Genomic DNA, 21,486 nt, shown 5'->3' with positions numbered 1-21,486 from the left:
GCATCTGACTGTGTTGTTATCTTTATGGAATAGTTCATAGACATGCCTGCCTACAGTTGTATGTTAGAGTAAATTTAGGGGAAGACGTAATGTTTTTAATAGACTGACTAAAATAAATAATTTCTGAATAGTCAGAAAAAGTAGATTAGATTAGATTAGATTAGATTAGATCATCTGTGAATATTTCTCCAAAATCATCATCATAAATGTCCTCCAGAACAGAATTATCAAAATCCCTAGGTCTGCAGCACAGACTTTCCTTACCACAGCACACATCGCTGAGGAAGCCAAAAGGCTTTTACAGTGTCCATATGAACAAACTAAATGGTTGCTGTGCATGAGAATGAATTCACACCACCAGCCAGTTAAGGTCCAAAACACTTGGCTACCAGCAGGAGTACAACCAATCTCCATTAAGTATCCTTTCCATATCCATGTATACAGCCTGAGACTCCAGGGGGGCTCTCACAACATCAGTCTAGGCACACATAACTAACTGTACTGGACATTGACAATCTGAGGTCAACAGGGGTATTGGTTTTGTTGTCATGAGTAACTCCTCTGTGATACAAGGTGGTAAATTACTTCCCTGTCCCACAGGGGACTGCCATTAGTCAGTTCTCCCCTACCAGCACCAGCATCCCATCACTGGTCTGGGGTACCAGCTACAATCTCTCAAGTTGTTAGTGCCAAGATTGCTGCATCTACTTCAAACACAAAGAAATTGCTTGTGTGCCCTGAAACTCACTTTGTTTTCCCCAGGTATATCTGCTGATCTCCGATTCCCCACTGACCTTGCCTCATTATGTTTAGTAAGTGTGCACTCAGCTTTCAGTCTCACCAGGCTCCCTGCTGTTGCTGGTTAGAACTACATAATATTGTCACTAATAGTGAGGAGCCAAACACTTACCAAGCACTGCCCATTTGCACAAGGGTTTTGCAGCTGACAGATATCACTGAGAGGAGAGCACCCGTTCAGCCCATATCCACTTCCAGTGTACCCAGACGTGCAGGAACAAAATGGTATTGACCCTTGGAAAATGAGACAAGATACACAAAAGTAATTCAGTTCTTGTTACAATGACAATACCAATTACTGTAAAGGCCCTTGACATTTTGAAGCATAATTTTTATATAATTCCAACTTATTTTATCTTTTGACATATTCCCTGGTCATTGTCCAGTTTGACCATGGAAATATCTTAGTGTTGCTTTGCTGTAGGCACATGAGAGTCCAAGGTCAACTTCATGGGAAGTGTTGGGAGTAGTCAAAGGTTATTAATAGAGAGGAGAAGAATAGTAAAAGCAGCTGAGATTGGAATACCCCATCAAAGAGGTAAAGCGAAGTTCTTCACATTTTTATGATTAAACCTGCTCTTTGATGAAGCCTAAATCTGTTTCTGCCGGTGTTGGTTAAAAGGCCTGCTGGCTTTAGCTAACCTGCCTGTAAACTTCTTTTGATGAGGCAAAACTGACTGTGGAGAAGGGGCTGCAGTCTAAATATGCTGCTACAAAGTGGATTCAGCCTAACCAAACCCTCCTTGGGGTTCACACTGGTATTACTTACAGTCCGTAAGAGAGCATCGTACCTGGACCTGAGGTACAAGTAGCCAAAGGATGGCACCCTCCATTATTTATTGAGCAGATATCAACCTGTGTACATGTTTGTCCATCTCCCTCATAACCTGTTCAGAAGTAAATAACAGTTAGTCTGTAGCAAGCTGTGCTCTATGAGAATCTACATCAAAGCAATCATCTGGTGAGGAAAAGACTAATTTGTGGTGTAAAATCATAGTCTTCTGCAGCTAAAAACATTGACATAGCCACTGAAGTAAAACTTGTGTTTCTCCATCACAGGAATGGATTCTGATTGTAACTAAATACTCTCATTATTTTAGAAAAAAGTTGTATTAGTGCTAGACAAACACACATGAGCTCAGTGAGTCCATAGTAGCTCTGCTGTTCCAGTCACCATGTGATGCCCTCCCTATGCATCTGCCAACCACGACTACCTCCAGGCTTCCCACTGCGCATCAGAGATGCCCTTGGGTCCCAAAAACAACATACAGCTCCTCCTGGTAGGCTCCACATGAGAGAAGCACTGGAGCACAGACTCTGCACTGACAGAGATGAGATTCACTGCACCACATCAAAACTCATCCAAGGCCACATTTCTAGCATTGCGATAACCCTGCAGCACTCAGTAACTGAGTCTTCACTAACTGCAGTCCACTGACATTTAAATAGCAATTGGAAGGTCAATTAGAAAGTTTTTTCCTGCTAGTGTCTTTAATGCTGGTTGCATGCATTTCATAAAATATTTTCAATCATAAACTGCATAATAAAGATGTAAGTCATGACTTCCACTGCATGACTTGTACTGTAACAGACATACTACATTCCTAGACAGCATTCAGAGCGTGGATTATCAAGCATTTTTTAAGATAGATAATACAGCTGATTTATGGCACACAGGATACCCTTTTAGTTAATACAGACAACAAAATTACTATCATAGTTTTGCAATCTTTGTTTCCCATTAATAATCTTACAAAGGAAGTACTTCATCAAATGAATCCTCACACAGAAAAGGGCTACCTAGTACAAAAGAAATGCATTTCAGGGGATCATTGTTAGAGACATACTCTACAAAATTTTCATTAATAGCTGAAACAGTCTGAATACCATGTGTACTCTGCATTCTATATTACAGTATTGCTTTGTGTATGTGATACTTCTTCACATAAAATCAATCTTCAGTTTCTCAACTCTACCATAAGACAAGCTCAAATGTGTTGAATTTTCATCTTTTAGGCCTTTCTATAGTTTTATCAGCCAAAAAAAGAATCCATTTTACCTGGTGGGCAGACCCCACAGTGGAAGGATCCCATTGTGTTGATACATTGAACCATTGGTGCTGTTGAGCAGCCTCCATTATTATTTTCACATTCATCAATGTCTTGGCAACTGTAGCCATTTCCTTGCCAGCCTAAGAAGCAGCACAGGAAAAACGTTAAGACAGAAAATGCATGGCCTTTTCACTTTCTGCTTTGACCAGATCTTTTCAAAGAGCATGAAACTATGACTTTTGACACTTCACTAACACAAGAGGAGACCTGTCCTTCTCGTAACTGATGAAAATTAATACTGGTCTGAAAAATAGGTCACAAACACAACAGGGTGGAGATGTGATTGCAGGAATGTTTAATTTTTAATGTACCCTGGATACTCCACACTTTAACCTAAAGAGGAGACTGTTCTGGTCTAGTACACACATGTACAATTTGCAACAAAGCTTTATCATAACTCTGGTTAAGCGCTTCAAATACTCCTCCTATACCCAACATCTACTCAGCTCAGGAAGAGGAGTTACAGGTTGTATGTCTTGAGGGGACAATTAGATTTTTATATTGCCTTAAAGCAGTGAGCATAAGGATATAAAAGTACTGCGGACATATTACATGAAGGTAATAGGACATGATGAACATGAAGGTACCTCTGCACAGGAGGGTACACCAGACCTATTTATATGCTTAGTTTAGGATGGGATGAATCATACATTAGAATAGACTGCCTGTGTTACCTAGATAAGACACAACCTACAGACATTTATTCTTTAGAATACAGACCAAAGCATTTCATGGGGTTCCTCTCATCTGGATCCTGTGTCTGTGCTTATGACATAGAGGCAGTACTCCCTACAGCCACCCCCTACCCACCTGAGAGTATGAAAGGACATGATACCTGTGGGGCAGGGACCACAGGAGTAGGAGCCTAGTGTGTTGTGGCACTGCACAAGTGGATTCTGCGAACACGGTGGATTAGGGAGGCTGCATTCATCTATATCAGCACTGCAGGCAGCGCTGCCAGGAGGGGACATCCAGCCAGTGTCACAGATACAGTGGTACTTGGGCTGCCACAGTAAACATCACATTACATATTTAAGACAGTTAGAACAGACAAGAAAAAGGCAGGAGGAATTCAATTTATAAAGTGTCTTTTAAATTATAGCAGGAAAGCTTTCAGAGCATTACATGGCTTGCACACTCTCTTTTAAAAGTTGCTTTGGTAGTTTTCTCAGTCTATTTCTTCCTCTGAATTTATTTAGATTACAGAAGCAACAACAGGCTCATTCATTATGTTCATAAAAGAAACCTGCAATTTACCCCAAAGCTCCCAGAGAAAATGAACAGCAATTATGAGCTGTACATAAACATAATTAAAAGTCATCAACTTGCTTTTTAACCAGGGTAAACAGATCAGTGTAAGCAACCTGAAATCAGCTCGTCTGTTTTCTTTAAGCAAAACTGTTCAGTATTCTGTGCAGTGTGCAGCACTGACATTAGTTTTCAAATACACGTTTTATTTGAGGAAAAGTGTTTTCCCTCTGGTAAATTGTACTAATGGCCAGATTTCAACATTTATCTTGTTTTGGTCCAATTAAAGCTAATAGGAGCTTTATTGTTGACTGTCACAGGAGCAGACACTGTTAAGCCAACACTGAACCCTTTTGAAAAGCTTCTTCCACAAAAAATGGGCAGAAAACAAGTGATGAGTTGTGAACACTTTTACAAATTGACCAAAGAAGTTATTTTATAGCACAGCACAAAGAATACGTGTGTGTCTGAAATGGTGCTTGGGTGTATAGGAGGGTTAAGGAGAAAAGGCTTGGCAGGGTAGTTTTGGAGGGCTGCTGTGAGTGGAAGGAACCAAACCTGGCATGTTCCATAAGGCTCTTTGGAGCGAACACCCTGTACCCAGATTCTGTCCCAAAAAGAATGAGCTGGCTTGCTGCAGAAGACCATTCAAGTGTATGCTATCATTCACCCAGTGCAGACGCTTGAAGAGCTTGGGCCTAGAATCCAGGATCGAGTCCAGCTGACAGTGAGGAACACCAAAGATAAGCAGCAGCCATGCAGCTGGTATGCAGCCCCAGCAGATCCCAGGCCACAAAGAGTGTTCCACAGGTATGACTTTTCCCAGGAAAAACTAGATTTATTATGTCTGTCCTTCTTAATCATTTAAGTAATAAATTATTCTATCAACTTAGAATGCCTCAAATAATGACCAGTAAAGATACTATGCTTCAGATAAGATTTTGACTTATTCAAATTATATTCCCAAGCTCTTTAAAATTAGTAGTAGATCTGATACTGTGACAAGTACTTCTAACAAGACATAAGGCATTTTCAATCCTTTCTGCTGTCCTCGGGACAACAGAGAAATTAGGTTATGTTGTACAGTGGCATTTCTTGCTGTTTTTCAGGAGCAGTATGTGCTACACAATTCTGTGGTGCTCAGCATTAGTTTATTCATGCTGTGCTGTAAAAGGAGACTTAAGCATTGTTCCTTACCTTGTTGGGCTGATCCCTGTCTGCATCTATGCAGATGCCATGCCCACAGAGTGTCTCAGAATCTCCCTGGCAGTCATCAAACTTCGAGGCACAGTGAGGCCCATAGGATTCTGGAGTACAGGAACAGCTAATGGTGAAAGCAGACAGAAAAATCAAAATGCTGTCTTCATAAACCTGTTAAAGATAATATTGTCATAGCAAAAGAGCATTCCCCACTCTTCCATTTATCATAGAATCATAGAATAGTTAGGGCTGGAAAGGACCTTAAGATCATCCAGTTCCAACCTCCCTGCCATGGACAGGGACACCTCACACTAAACCATGTCACCCTAGGCTTCATCCAACCTGGCCTTGAACACTGCCAGGGATAGAGCATTCACAGCTTCTCTGGGCAACTCATTCCAGTGCCTCATCACCCTAACAGTAAAGAATTTCTTCCTTATATTTAATCTAAACTTCCCCTGTTTAAGTTTGAACCCCTTATCCCTTGTCCTACCACTACAGTCCCTAATGAATAGTCCTCCCCCAGTATCCCTATAAGCCCCCTTCAGATACTGGAAGGCTGCTATGAGGTCTCCACGCAGCCTTCTCTTCTCCAGGCTGAACAGCCCCAACTTTCTCAGCCTGTCTTCATACAAGAGGTGCTCCAGTCCCCTGATCATCCTCGTGGCCCTCCCCTGGACTTGTTCCAACAGTTCTAACAATTCCACGTCTTTTTTATGCTGAGGACACCAGAACTGCACACAATATTTCAAGTGAGGTCCCACAAGAGCAGAGTGGAGGGGCAGGATCACCTCCTTTGACCTGCTGCTCACGCTTCTTTTGATGCAGCCCAGGATACAGTTGGCTTTCCGGACTGTGAGCGCACACTGAAGCAGGCTCGTGTTCATTTTCTCATTGACCAACACCCCCAAGTCCTTCTCTGCAGGGCTGCTCTGAATCTCTTCTCTGCACAACCTGTAGCTGTGCCTGGGATTTCTCCAACCCAGGTATAGGACCCTGCACTTGGCATGGTTAAACTTCATGAGGTTGGCATCAGCCCACCTCACAGGTGTGTCAAGGTCCCTCTGAATGGCATTCCTTCCCTCCAGTGTATCAATAGAACCACAGAGGTTGGTGTCATCGGCAAACTTGCTGAGGGTGCACTCAATCCCATTGCCCATGTCACTGACAAAGATGTTGAACAAGACCGGTCCCAACACCAATCCCTGAGAAGCACCATTTGTTACTGGTCTCCAGCTGGACACTGAACTGTTGACCACAACTCTTTGAGTGCGACCATCCAGCCAGTTCTTTATCCACCGAGTGGTCCACCTATCAAATTGATGTCTCTCCAATTTAGAGACAAGGATGTCGTGTGGGACAGTGTCAAAAGCTTTGCACAAGTCCAGGTAGATGACATCAACTGCTCTACGCCTGTCCATCAGTTTCATAGCTCCATCACAGAAGGCCACCAAATTGGTCAGGCAGGATTTTCCCCTAGTGAAGCCATGCTGGCTGTCACCAAGCACCTTGTTGTTTCTCATGTGCCCTAGCATGCCTTCCAGGAGAATCTGCTCCCAGATTTTGCCAGGCACAGAGGTGAGACTGACTGGTCTGTAATTCCCCAGGTCATCCATTTTCCCCTTCTTGAAAATGTGGGTTATATTTCCCTTTTTCCAGTCATCAGGAACTTCACCTGACTGCCATGATTTTTCAAATATGATGGCCAGTGGCTTAGCAACTTCATTCACCAGCTTCTTCAGGACCCGCGGATGGATTTCATCAGGTCCCATGGACTTGTGTACATTCAGGTTCTTAAGATGGTCTTGAACCAGATCCTTTCCTACATCCTCTCCTTATGTAGTATTCCTTATGAAATCTGTCTATTGAGCTATACTGACAGCCCCACTAATAACCATGCACAGAAGCAAGGCTCCTGCTCAGCAGAGAATCAAGAATCATGCGGGACTTGTGCATACCCATGACTGTCCAATCCTATGGGTGATTCCACAACCTTTAGAAATGTCTAACATGAGCCTTCAACAGAATATGAGCCTGGAAATCCCCACTTCAGTCAGAAAGCACCTAAACTTTGTGTTTCAGATTACGACACTTATGGTGCCAAATGCCTAACCTTTTACCCTTAGCAATATGCAGAAATACTGTGTCTGGGCTGTCCCAGGGAGCAGGGTACCTTTACACCCACACCTCAACATGTGGTAACTGATGTCTCAGCAGTAGCCCAGCTCTCAGGCAAGAATGGTAGGCAGGAGGAAGCATTTGGGGTTCATGGGGTGGGAAGACCAAAGTAGTGGGCTGAAGGGAGGTATTCTACTGGGGCGATCTGGTTTGCAGATCATATTGTCATTTATAGGAGCACACTTTAGGCACAGCACTGTACATACGAGGTGGAACTGACATTGGGAACTTCTATGTCATCAGGTAAACATTTCTCTTTTCTGTGGCCCTTTGTTTTCACACAGACCAAATCTGAGGCTCTGAAATACAACTGAAAGGGAAACAAACCTACAGGAAGCCTCCTACCAGTTCACCAGCTTTTTATTAAAACAACAGTGATATTTGGATGCAAGTTATATGCTGCAACATCTGCTGCTGTCTGCTTCTCACACAGATTTATGGCAGGTAAAAACCCTTCTTGGATCGCTTTTAAGCTGGCTAGGGAAACATACCATCTAAAAGCATTTACCTGCAGAATTTGAATAAAAGGTATTTGAGTGCAGCTGATCTGGACCTTGGAGCAATATCTTAATAGGCTGCTACTGTCCCTGCCAGTGTCACATGCTCAGCTGAAACACTAGTTTGATAAAGCAATTGCAGGTAACTAAACACTGCACCCAGGATAAGCAACCCACATAAACTTAGGTTTCAAAAACCCGCAACAGCTTAATGCTTAACTGCAGTGTGAGACAGCATTTTCATTATTTAAGAGATGCCAGATAGACCAACACCATGTTGCCAGTGCAGTAGTTCAACCTGGGCTAGCACATAGGCAACAGGTCAGGGAAGCAGATCACCTTTGTATGTTCAAAGTACATTCAGAGCTTCGCATTCAACTCCAAAGGACACAGCAAGGCAATCTGACTGGCTCCAAAGGAGGAGGACAATGGCACTGTCTCCTGCCTGGTCTGACAAAGATTAACCTGCTACCCCTCTGAAGTTGCTCAGAGAACGGCTTGAAGAAGTAAGTCACACTGCAAGGAGCTTCAGTCAGATTGTGGTGCATGGCTGCTTGGCACTGCTCCAGTTCTCTCCCATCGCTGACAGCACGTTGTGATGAGGCCCCTGTTATTTGGATTCTGACACAAAAATGTGATAGACTTGGGGACTCTTACAACCTTTCACCCAACTGATGCAATGTCTCCTTAAACGTCTTCCTTTTTCAGGAAGGCATTTCTTGGATACCTGTTCTTTTTCTTCATATTTCAACGTTTTCCTGCATTACGGCTTGAAGCATGCAGGTGAAGAATCTGAAGAGGGAGTGAAGACTGCATTATGCTCCATTTCACAGTGCCTAATGCAGACCTGTCCTGCCCCTGGTGTTATCTGATGAGAAGTTAAATATCATCTTTTTCCTTCCTCACACTGGTGAATGTAACTACACTACAGCAGGAGTGGGGATACCTGGGTTGCTGCATCCCAGAAAATTTAGCAGCAATGTTCTCACAGTTGTTGAAAAGGGCTGTGTCAACTTGTACCTGGGTTTGGATTTAGCCTCTGGGGAGTACTCAGAAATAAGTACAGGAGACTGTGAAGGGAGCCTGTGAAGACAGTACAGTGAGACTGGGGAAAGGACCAATCAATAATCCTGAGGGTGCAATGAAAAAGCAGTAATATTAAGATTTGGATGACTGGTGAAGAGGTCTTTGCTCATTTCAGGAGGCACTGCTTCAGCAAGTACAATGGAAGACAAGGATTACATTGGGGAAAAAACTTACAGGAGTCATGGCTGTACTAACACAATGACTACATTTGTGAGAAAGGCAGAGGGTTTGTCCTCACAAACCTTAAGTTAATCACACACCTGAGCTCACATCCCTGAGCTCAGTAAGAAACAATAGGTAAAGGCAGGCTGCTTTGTGTGTAGTTTCCTTGGCAAATGTCAGTGCTGTGGACAGCTGCAGGCAACTGTTTAAAATCAAAGAAAAGCTGACAGGAAGGATCACATACCAGTGACACCTCAGCAGGCTCTGTGCTAACGCTTAAGTGTGAGGAGCACTGCAGGAGAACTTTCTTTGCATAAGGCTCTTCCAAGAGCTGGCAAAGCACTATAAGCCTGTGTGATTCCAAGCAAATATCTGTGGGAGCTAAGATTTTCATGCTGAAGCAGGAGTCAGAACTCCTTTCAGAAAGCTGTGGCACACTCTCCAGCCTGCTTGTTCCCATTGCACATTGATAGCTTTGTATTACATCTGAAAGTTAGTCATTTACCAGATTATTTGATGTTTTAGCAAATAAGATTCAGAACACTCAGGCTGGCTTGCCCTGTAAACAACAGCATTTCCTAAGTTGCTCAGCAGAGCCAGAGGATATGTTCAGGGACTTCATGCCTATGGGGCCTGCACACAGGCAGCCCAGGCACCCTTCTCTCCAACCAGCTGCACACAGCATTCCTTCTTCCTTTCACCCTGGCAGCATTGTGTGTTGCTTGCTCTGCTGCAGTATCGGCAGTGCTTGCATTTCTGGAGGAGTGAAGGTGTTTCTCAGGGTTATGCAGTCTGCTGGGAATGCCAGTGACCAAAGGTACTGATATATTCAGGAGGCTTCCAACAACAGAAAGCCTTTGTTGGGCCAAAACTGTTGACCTCCTTCATTTCCTCATGCCCCTTAGTCTCAAGGGGTAGGAGCTAACAGAGGGATGATAATGTGGCTGTGCTAGGTGGGCATGTTGATGAGTGCTGATTGCTGACCAACATGCAACTTCTAACCGCCTCGTCTATATCCCAGCAATTTTCTATTAAAGCATCTACACCTAAAGCAGAGGGACCGGTCACTGGAGCCAGCCTCCAGTTTGTAGCCTTCTTCCCCAGCACTGTTGTAATAAACCTAATTCTTGCTGCTCTTCTTGTGTCACAGCAGGCAGTAGCATCAGGGGGGCTTCTGTGTCTGCAGCAGGTTTGGTGTATGGTGTATTAAGGATTTTATATTCTCTCAGACTGAAAGGGATTACAGTGCATAGGTATTAAACAGACTTATTCCTAAAACTTGTGCTGCAGGTGTGATATGGGGTACAAAATAGCAGAGTATTTTACATAGGATTTTTGTGTCTAGTTTTGGAACATTACCTGTAGCTGCCTGGTGTGTTCACACAAGTGGCTCCATTCTGGCAGGCTAACGCTGTTCCAGCATAAATCTGGCATTCATTAACATCCACTGAACACAGGAGGCCCTAAGATGAAATGGAAAACCAGTTTATTTTCCAAATAACTGAGAAATGAAGCAAACCATGGAGCCAATGTTTAATATAGTTTCTAGAGATACACAAACCATGGGCTGCTATCAACACAACTTGTCTTATGATACATTATAACAAAATCATTTTTCAGCTGTGTTTCTGTGACCCTGATTATCAGCCAGATGGGGGATAAAATACTTCAGATGCTTGTAGAAAGCATATGGACAGCACAGTACAGTCATCCCCCTCCTTCAAACTTGCTAGCAAAGGGCTCCGAAGACTTTCTTTCAGACTGTTTGATTAAGACTGAAAGCAATTTTGACCTAGATCTTGCTGGGACAGCTTTCAAGCTGAGAGACTTTGTGAGGAAGGTACAACTTTTCCATTTCTAGTGCATATAACAGCACCATTAAAGCCTTTGCCAGTGAAGTCTTTGGGTTTAAAAAACTCATAATGGGGTTGATTACTTAAACCCCTATTTGTCCTGTTTGTCTGAGCTTGAATAAATATCCTCCTCTTCCCCCATTCTCTATCCTTGTGAAAGATCAACAGCAAGGCATGCAGCTCAGTTCACAGCTCAGCAAAAACCAAAAGCTAATTCCCTGCTGTGGGAACTGCCAAGCATCACTGACTTCATGGGCCATCACACACACATAACAGTGCAGGGTCTGCCCTGATGGTTCAGACTTCATCTTTTTTGGTATATATTGATATTGTTGAGAAGTTAAACGTGTTGCCCTTAACCAAACAACGAGTGTGATACTGCTACTTTGCTGTTCAGTGCAACTCACCCTGTCCTGAGCAATCTTAAGATGTTATGCTTCGTCGAAATTACCCTGAGCCAAGTGTCCTTACAGTTAAAATATACACTATTCAAAGAGTGAGGCTAAAGACTCACCTGCCAGTTGCTGGGACAGAGGCAAAAGAAACCATCCAGAGAGTTTATGCAGGTCCCAGAGTTCTCACAGGGGTTACTATTGCAGGCTTTCCTCTGGATTGCCTGAAACCCAGGAAAAGAGCAGAAAATAAGGTTCCTGCTTATTTGGGGTTCTATTAGCATCTATTTTCAAGACAAACTTCTTTTCTTTTTTTAATTCTTTGTGTCCTCCTCGCCTTCTTTTTACTTTTCAGCAAGGCTCATTTGTAAAGGTTTTGAGCTGTTTCACTTCTGCCTGTACAAAATAATGCCTGATATGACTGGTCTTACACAGAACAGCCAGCTGTATACACTAAGATGAGAAAAGGCCTGTAACAAGCAATTATTAATAGAGACTGCTTTTTAGCAGCAGCAGACTGTGAGACTAGATGGAGGGATATCTCATCTTTTTGATTCTATGGGTAACTCATCTGACAACTGCTTCTAATGGCAGCTCTAGCTGTGGCTTATCACAAGATCAGTGACAAAGCAAGTCACAGTTGAAAATTAGTTATCTCCAGCACAATATAAAATCCAGTTTGTATTCTCAGTCTTCATCTTGACAGATCAGTGAAGGAAGAGTTTACTTGTCCTTGGGATCACATTGTTGTTCTTGAGTCTACAACTATTTTTCCTTTAAAAAATGCAGGCTCCTACACAGTTTATGTTTTGTAAGAAGATATTTCACCTCCTCCACAAATCTTGGCTTTTTTTTTTTACCTCCTGTTACCAAAAACAGTTTTCCTGAGTAACTCACGAGAGGAAGGAAATAATTTAGCTATTTAATCATTGCATTTAATCAGCACTTTATTGACTAGGGGCTGGGTTTTTCTTTTTTGATGTTTAGTTTGCTTCCCATTTACTTACCTGCTCTAAGCTTTGAAGTTGATTATCAAGGCTTGCAATCTGCAAGAGAAATGCAAATACATTTTGCTTGGCATGAGAGTGAACACAGAGGTACCTGCTGAATGCTGGAGGTCAAATAAAATGATTTGTGAGAATAGCTGGTATGTGAAACCAGCAACCTGACAATCAGGTTCAAATCCCTGCCCATGGCAGGGGAGTTGAAACTAGATGATCTTAAGGTCCTTTCCAACCCTAACTATTCTATGAGTCTATGAAATCAGGCCCCATTCACTAGGATTTTGGTGGTTTTGGCTGTGCAGAAAATGACAGCTTGAATACATCCCAGTTTGGACTCAAAAAGCCAAGACTCAGTCTTGAGAAGATCCATTCAGATGCTCAGCACTGAGAACATGAATATTGCAGCTGGACTGTTCAGGTGCTCACGTGCACATGAAGAATGGAGGTCTGAGACAACATACCAAAAGCCAAGGAAAGGCTCACAATAACTGAGTGGGCTATAACCACAAACAGCAAGCTGAAACTGAACCAAGGAATATGTTGGATATGTGTTAGCACAATAAAGGTAGATCTCTTATGCTATAAAATATTTTCCTATGAGGAACTTGTGGCAACACTGTAACAAAAGACACCTGAACCAGGTCAAAGGTTTCAAAATCTTCTGTTGGAGAAAAACCTTTAGCAGTGGGGAAGAGACAAAATTACTGCACAGGTCTTTCCACTGCAAACCCCTATAGCTTATTTCACCTATGGAATGGAATGTCTGTTCCCTGGGGTCTAGAAATACTAAAATGAAACAGGTAATGATGTTAATCCGTGGAACAGAAAATTGGGAATGCTGGAGGAGGGTAACACAAACATACAGCTTACCCTGGAGGTCAGGAGATAGACCTGCTGGGACATGTTCTGAGAGGCACCACTGGCTTTTTTAAGTTCTTGAATCTCTGTGTTACTTTGTCTCACCTAAATTTAAACAAGAGAGATAATGTGAAACAAGCCTAGCTTTTTCAAAAGCTTGCAAATGTAAACAAGCTTTATCTTTTCAAAAGCTTAGGAAAGTTTTGTTCTTGCTTAACTTTACTGTTATAAAGAACATTTACATAGATAGTCCTCTGTTACATACACAACTTTATCTTTTAATTCTTTTTTGTACTGGCATGATTACAAGTCTGCAATAGCTTACTTTCATATTGGACTATCGATGTAGATAATGGAAAATAACAATCATAAAACCCACATCAAGCATTTACTAGGACAACTAACCTATTACAGTGCAAAACTGAAAGCAAAAACTTATCAAGCAAAAGTAATGATATCACCTGGCTAAAGAGATCTGCAAGGTCTTCTTCATTGAGCTTTATTTTCCCCAATGGTCCCGTTCTAAACTCAATGTTTTTGCTGGAGCCAGCATGGAACACTAAATTACCCTGCTCGGAGGACAAACGAGGCCTGTTGTGTTTTGGAAAAAAAAAACAAAGAGATCATTTAGTTACATGTATCTGCCAAAGAGCATGTAAAAAAGAGGTGCAGTAAAGCCATTCTGTTCCCATTACTGGCACTCAGAAGCCATCATCTGACAAATGCGTTTACAAGAAATGGTACTTACTGGTCCTCATAAGTGGTTCTCTTCTGCCTCTTGTTCTCATAATGGTTTGATTCACAGCTCAATCCAGAAAGTAATAATAATGCAACTAAAAGCCCAGGAGCAGGAGCAGCCCAAAGCATTGCTCTTCTCCAGCTGTCCTGCTCTTGAAGTGAAACCACTAGTGCTGAATTGTGCTGCTGTGAGCAAGGGTGCCCTTTGCTCTCACACAGTTCTTTATTCACAAGGTGCCCATTCTGCAGTCTTGTCTTGCAAGGGTGAACTTTGTCTCAGTTACCTCAACTAAAGATTGACAGCGTGCAAATCCTCTAGATACTGAATACATCTTTCTCTTGGTTTTGGAAGCTTCAAAAGACTGAAACTGAAATTGAAATTGAAATCTGACTGTATTTTAGCATGATGTCTCTGACCTCTGTACAGCTGAACACCCCTAAGTACCCTAGACTCTGCAGCTAGCTTGCTCCAGTAATAGGGAATCTGCAGCAATGGCTTGCTCTTCTCACATGCTGTACCACATGGGTGAAGGAAAGATTATTTGGCAGCACTAAAGGACCTAGACTGTTACCCAAAAAAAAACCCCTCCAAACCCACATAAAAAAACCACAGTGGCTGGCAAAGTATACTTGTATTGAAAGAGGAGCTTCCAGGCAGTGATTTATTTGGCAGATGACACAAACAACTTCACAGTACCAAACAGCATCCCATGGATTACAACAGCAAACTACAATTTTAACCAAATATGGTTGCTCTGAATCAAGGATGACTTGGTCCCCAGATGCTGAGGAGACCATCACACACTGCAGTTAGTTGTCTTCACTGCACACACTAGGGCTCCCAAACTCAGGGCCAGCAATAGACAGTGCAGAAGACCAAGGAAGAATTCAAAGGAGACTCAAAAGTGATTGAAAAATGCAAATCAATATGTTCTGACAGCCAAAATTTAACTCTCAATATGTATTTTTCTCCACCCCACAGCAGTACCTCACAGGCTTCACAAAAGTGTCTCACCAGATGCTTGCTGGCACTCATCTCTGAGGCCCAGGCTGTTGCTGCTGGAATGAGAGTCCATGCCCACCTCCTCTTTGCTTCTGCCAGAGCCTCCATGTTCCCCTTGCACAAGAACTTGCTGTGCTTTCCTCTCTCTGCTTAGGGGAGCTTTGTGTATCTTTTCCTTCCCCATGCTAGGAGCTACCTGTGTCTCCAGGCCCACAACCATTCTTTTAGATTTTACTTTTTACTAATAGACAACTCATTCAGACTGCTCATATTTCAAATCTCTACTGGGAAGAGAAGGAGCAGCTGTAACTGATCCTGCTGGAAAATAACAGTGGCCACCATTCACTGATCATTCATGCCCCAGACCTTAGTGGAGGCTCCTGCACTTCCTAACCCTGCACAGTCTTCCTGCTTCATCCAGTTTGCAGTTGTCTCCTACAGATGTCCCACAGACACACAGGAGATGCCCTGGAGCTGGGGGACTGAACAACTTTAGTTTTCACACACAGAAGTGTTACAAGGTCAATGCACCCTTGCAGAGAATGGATGCAGCAACAGAAAATATTCATGTCACCTCAATAGAGATTGTTGTGGACTGTGAAAATGGGGGTGAAGCCAGGACAGCTCATGTTTGTGGTGCTGCCGCAGACAGGAACTTGATCTTTACTGTGAATAACTACAATGTGCAAGACTGTGTCAGCTGCATCTCACCACGTTGTTTGCAGAAAATCTAGACTTTCATTACATTTTATTAAATGTGTTATTTGAAACATCTCAGAATTCAGAACAGAATGTCCCTGCTGACCATCTTGGTTGTGATCACACACCCTGTGGTGCAGGATACTGCAACAGTTACCCCACAGTTACTGCTGCTGCCTGGAGATCTGGAAGGGCAGTGTGAAGCTCCTCCTGAACCCACGGCAGACAGCCTGTCCCATACACCTTCTGCTGCAGTAGCATCAGCCCAGCTCTCTGGACGTTCACCAGCTCCACAGCAGCCTGTGGCTCCAGAAGACTAAGTCTATCTGCTGTGCTGCTGCCAGAACATGAGGAGGAATTTCCATGTGTTGCCTTTTACCATTACAGGGGATAGTGTTTATGTGAAAATAGAGAACTGTATCCTCAGTTGTTGAAAACTATCCCTCGTCCATTCAATCCGAATGAGCTCTGATATTTTACACCAACTGATAAACTAACCTCCATAATTCTTTTTTACTATTATGCTTTTTCCTCTGAAAACTGATCTGGAATAGGAGAGCACATACAAATTATCAACGTTTCTGTCTAGTTGAGAGGACACCTTCTGCCTCTGGGCATCCTGGTACTGTCTATTAAACTACTGCTCACTGCATTCTTCATGTCAGTTCTGATGCCTGCCTGGGGGTTGGGTTTTTTTCCCTCTCTTTATGTTTTATCTTGTTTTTATAACTGCTAAGTGTCAACTTGAAGAAACTATGAGCCAACTACACCTGCACTTCTTAGCAGACTGTTGAATGTATGCATACTTCAGGGACTTTCTTTCACAAAGTCCAGTGTATGCTGACCAGTTTCAGCCTGGATGTTGGCTGTGACCCACAAAACCCTCCCTTTTCTTCCTTCCTTTTCTCTATTAACTTTCACACACTGAGCACGCATTGTCCCTCTCTGCTGCCTGTCAGTCTTGGATTCAAGCTTCTATTTCCAATTAATTATCTCCAAAATACCAAATGACCAATGAGCAAGAAGCCACAGAGAATGGGGAGAAAACTACTGCGATGAGGAAGAAATCCACCTTCTCTTCATGCAGGCTTTATAGCTTCGAAAATGGTTGACCTGAAGACCAGGTGACTTTGACTATGCACAGAGAGCTCTGGACATCTCTGTCAACTGTGCATGACACACTATTTTCCATTTCATTATACCCGCCAGATTTTAGTTAACTTATTTTTTATTCCTAATGGATGCACCTTAGGCTGGCCAAGTTGGGAATCTATAAACCATCTTAAGGAGGAAACATAGGTCCACACCTTTTAATTTTACCAAAGTACATAGGATTGAGACATAATTTTTGGAGGAACAGAATGGAAACCCTGCAAATGTCTGGCACAAGAATAGGCACTGTTCTTTGTAACAAGAAGAGCTGGCAAAACCCCCTCCTCCTGGGACAGATCATTCGTTACCTCACTGACGTGATGGCTGAGAAAACACCTCTAAAGAGTGTAGGTTGTGTGCAGATTTGGCAGGAAGCAACGGAGAATTTGTGTCTAGCCAATTCTGGTTGAAGTTCATCCCGTACTAGCATGAACTATGATTTATCACCATCTTGTGTAGCTGTGTGAAATGAAATGGTGGCTCTCCAGCAGTATGGCTTGCAAAGGCAAGTATTCGCTGTAAAAGACAAGAGTTGACTCAGGTTATGGACAAAAATTCAGTAAGCTTTAATTGCACCTAGGAAGTCACCTCAGATGCAGAACATGAGTCCTTGACAAAGCTCCCTTTTTATATGGGAGAAGAGCATATTGATGTGAATCCCAACTTGGCTAAGTTTTTAATGGAAGACTATCAAGTACACCGTTATTTTGTTCTACAGATGCAAAAAAACCTAAACCCTGATATTCAATGTTATGATTCAAATATTTGGAAATAAATTATAAATCCAGTCCTGCTGCTGGTTTAATCCTGAATAGAGCATATATACCTGAGTTTTCCCTGAGCTGAGGTCATGTCTCCGAGTACTTCCACCTTCACTTCACTGGATCCTCTTTCATCTTTCCTCTTTTTAATAATATTTAAGTGTTCAGAAGTGACATGTGATATATGAAGCACAGTTGTTACCTCCATGGTACAAATGTGCAAATTGCTGGTGTAAACAATGTTCCGCATTGAATTCAGCACTTTCTGTGTGTCCCTATGGCTCTAAGACAACCAAGCATTAAGCTGATTATTAGCCCCTATACAGAGGATCAGGAACCACAAGGTTTACATCAAACAAGGGTGGCTCAGAAAAATAACATTACCCTTTCTGCCCCTTACTTACAAGCATTCATAATTCCTTCCTTTATGTGTGTCTGTAGTGTTTTATGGCCACAGCACCTTCCCCAGGGGATAAAGCCACTGCACAACTCCAGTTCCCACACTCTTCCTTAAGGATTTCTTTTACTTCTCAGCATACTGCCCTCTGACATCTGCCCAAGATTTTGCTCCCTCAACATGGCTGATGGAGTTAATAAGTTACCTGCTTATGAAGTTAAACTAACTGGCCCGGAAATCTAGGTTTTTGGTTTTTAATAGCAAGTAACAAATACACGAGTTCTGATTTATTTAGCTACTTCAGCTGGAATTGATCTACTGTCCCAATTCTCCCTGGGCTCCTTTATCACAATGAAGGCAGTTACAACATAAATTAGGTTTTTACTTTCATACATTACTATTTTGGTTCCTCTGTCTTTCTGATTTGAATTCCTACACATTGTTTCTACAAACCACCAACTACTTTGATGCTTCCTATTTTCTGATTCATTCTTTTTTGAAATTAGGTTCATGAAGAGTTTTCCAGGCAGTTACATTGGCTTTGTTCTTTTCTATTGATTATTCCAGCCCTATTAGCACATTCCAATTGCTTTAACATACACTAGAGTTATTTTTAGGGATTTCCATTTGCATAGTCACCCTTTACCACTAATAACCCTAAAGCCATGAATGGACATGTCTGCACAGCCTCCCGCAGATTCACTCTATTCTGTGCTGTTTGCTTTATCAAGAGGCTTAGATCTGAGCCAAGTCCATAAATAATTCGCTGTGCATTGATGCTGTGATTACAAACATTGGCATTCTGTTACCATACAAATATAAGGAGGTAAGAGTGATCATCCTGGGTTACAAAAAGATCCATCTAGGTCAGTACCCTATCTTCAACAGTGGCCAGGAGCAGAGAGTTAGGAAATGGGTAGAGGAAGAGGCAAGCACATACAATACCTCTCCTAGGTACTCTCTTAGCCTCCATTTATTTGCAGCTTGGAAACTTCTTCAGCCAGAAGTCTACTCACTCAGCACTCTCAAAGGATTTTAGTTCCATGGACTTGTCCAGTCTTCTCCTCCCCATGCTTCATCTTACATACAACACACGTACCATTAATGAGTAGTGCCACATGGTAAGCAAGATCAATAAACAATCAAAATGCCACTCAAATACTAATTCTGAATAGAATCCCATTTCTAAGTGTCATATTTACAAAGAGAATGGGATTAGTTTCTTTTAAAAAATATATACAAGGCAAACATTTGAACTAATCAGAACCACTGATTACTGCCTAGGTATCACAAAATATATCAGTACCATCAACATGCTTTGCTTCCAAATGCCAGGTTGTAATTTAAAAGTGTTGGAGTTACACCAGTACAATGCATGGACAAAAACATAGGACAACGAATTAAAATTCATTGTCAACATGTTTTAGATGCAGCTAGGGAACTTTCAATCTATGCTTTAATACTGCTTACTTCCAAGTGGCATGCAAATCATTAAAGCATGTTTTACACATTAAGGAATTGAAAACTAATTGTTAATGGGAACATTTTACCAAATATTATTATGGTGAGGCAAAATGAACAGACTATTTACATGGTTCAGCAGAAAAGAATCCCAATTTATACATAAAACTGGCCTCCTTTGTTTTCATTTCAATGTTTGGATCATGTTAGATAGCATCAGAGCTGTCTTTTTCTGTGTCTCTCACAAGAACAAGACCATATAGCAGCTAGTTATTGATCTGGCTGACAAATCTATACAATAACCACCACATAAATAGATAACTTTGGTTCATGACACTGTCAAAACCACACGTGTTCTTTTGCAGTTTTCTAGTAGGCACAGCCTAACGTTGGTACTTTTTTGCCGTTAAGTACTGTAAGAGACTGGGTAAAGAGAGACAGAACTCATCCTTCTCTAGAGCCTAGTCCAGAGCTCTTTTAAGAGAATTCATTCCCATTTCTCTTTTACAGCTGGAACTTCCCAGGAGACCCAAATGCTCTTGGAGAGTAAGACAGATCGAAGTAGGTCAACCCAAGCTCTTCCTGGTTCCTGGTCTAACAGACAAGCATGCAAATCAAGTCTGAAGAAGAAATGCACAAGGAGTGAGCACAAGACCAAGCATGGCACAAAATAACAATATCGAGCTCATAATCTTTTTCAGGTGAGAACAGCTGCAGTATCTCTGTTCTCTGTCACACATGGAGTTTTTAGTTCATTTATTTATTTTTGTCCTTTATGTGTAGATCTTTGTTAAAGAGCAATGAATCCTGAATAATATAAGCGAAAACAGAAATAGGCAAGTTATTGTCAAGGCTGTGATAATGCTGAAATATTTTATTCAGCTGCACTTGAACAAGTCATTCCAGACAAATACAGTTAGGCTCCAGAACCCTGCAAGTGTATAGAGAGGTTGACACTGAGTCTTCTTAAAAATCATATACAAAATACCAAATTTATTAGTTTCGTTAGCTACGAAAAAACACATCAAAATTCCAGATCATATACACAATAAATCTTTTGAGAATGGATCACTGATATTTACAGATGAAGACATACTATATGTAGAACTTGGTCTTTGCACCTAATTAAAACAGCTTTGACATTTAAAGCCTTTTTATACTGTACTGCAAAGATGGTTTAGTCTTATCCATTTTCATTTGAGGTACATGTAAATGCTGCTCTTTTTCATTCTGCAAACTAGAAAGGAACTTTAAATAAAGCAATTAAGTCCTGTACATTTCCATTTAAATAAAACCCCTACAATGCAAATCCACCATAAAAGCAAGGTATTAAAAATATATCAGAACTGTTCAAAGTGTCAGAACAGATATTTTGGTATATGTGATTTTTGTTCAGCTGCCATCGGCTTTGTCTTGAAAGATGGAAGTATTTTCTGTCACCAGTCTGTACTCGTCAGATTCAGGGTCTAAATTATCCAAGTAGAATGGAGATGAGTTTTGCCACTACATGTACATTGAGACTGTTTCCCAGAAGACGGTAGCATTGCTTTACTGTCACTTTGTCAGGAAAGCCTACAACAAAAACATAGAGTGCAACATCATTAGTCTGGGTTTGCTCCTAGCTTTTAGTCTACTCCTTTGTTCAGGGAACAGATCTTAATGCAGTTATCACAGACTGCAGCAGGGCTCACCCCCTCCCCTGCCACTACCATTCACAAAGTTACAAAATCAAATCCCAACCAGCTCATGGGATTTGAGGGAATTACAATTCTATTATTTTGATCAGCTCTTCCATTAGCAGCACTGCCAGCTCTCAGGTTTAACAAGAAGCCTCAGAAAATTACTCTATTGTACAACTAATGCTGAGCTCCTCTTCATATAGTACAAA

General features: G+C 41.9%; 2 protein-coding genes across 3 annotated transcripts in view; both read right to left on the bottom strand.

The window, feature by feature from the left end:
- The window catches only part of CUBN (cubilin), a 143,557-nt gene extending 129,303 nt beyond the window's left edge, over nt 1-14,254 (bottom strand). Inside the window, exons 1-11 of the mRNA XM_005152954.2 lie at nt 14,136-14,254; nt 13,849-13,978; nt 13,400-13,492; nt 12,533-12,571; nt 11,648-11,749; nt 10,640-10,743; nt 5,355-5,481; nt 3,745-3,913; nt 2,858-2,989; nt 1,590-1,685; nt 911-1,032 (exon numbers count right to left, since the gene is read on the bottom strand). Coding sequence (XP_005153011.2) covers nt 911-1,032; nt 1,590-1,685; nt 2,858-2,989; nt 3,745-3,913; nt 5,355-5,481; nt 10,640-10,743; nt 11,648-11,749; nt 12,533-12,571; nt 13,400-13,492; nt 13,849-13,978; nt 14,136-14,254 — 1,233 coding nt within the window. The remainder of the gene's footprint in view (nt 1-910; nt 1,033-1,589; nt 1,686-2,857; nt 2,990-3,744; nt 3,914-5,354; nt 5,482-10,639; nt 10,744-11,647; nt 11,750-12,532; nt 12,572-13,399; nt 13,493-13,848; nt 13,979-14,135) is intronic.
- Nucleotides 14,255-20,564: 6,310 nt separating this feature from the next.
- Nucleotides 20,565-21,486, bottom strand: part of TRDMT1 (tRNA aspartic acid methyltransferase 1) — a 29,797-nt gene continuing 28,875 nt past the window's right edge. For both annotated transcript variants that reach the window (XR_004081113.2, XM_005152955.4), the window contains one exon: nt 20,565-21,170. Coding sequence is in view for 1 of the 2 variants with exons in the window: in XM_005152955.4 (XP_005153012.1) it covers nt 21,070-21,170 (101 nt within the window). In the remaining variant the exon portion in view is untranslated. The remainder of the gene's footprint in view (nt 21,171-21,486) is intronic.

Source organism: Melopsittacus undulatus, chromosome 1 (genome assembly GCF_012275295.1).
Source record: "Melopsittacus undulatus isolate bMelUnd1 chromosome 1, bMelUnd1.mat.Z, whole genome shotgun sequence".
NCBI lineage: Eukaryota > Metazoa > Chordata > Aves > Psittaciformes > Psittaculidae > Melopsittacus > Melopsittacus undulatus.
The sequence above is the reverse complement of the archived record's forward strand: the minus strand, read 5'-3'. Positions and strand labels throughout refer to the sequence as shown.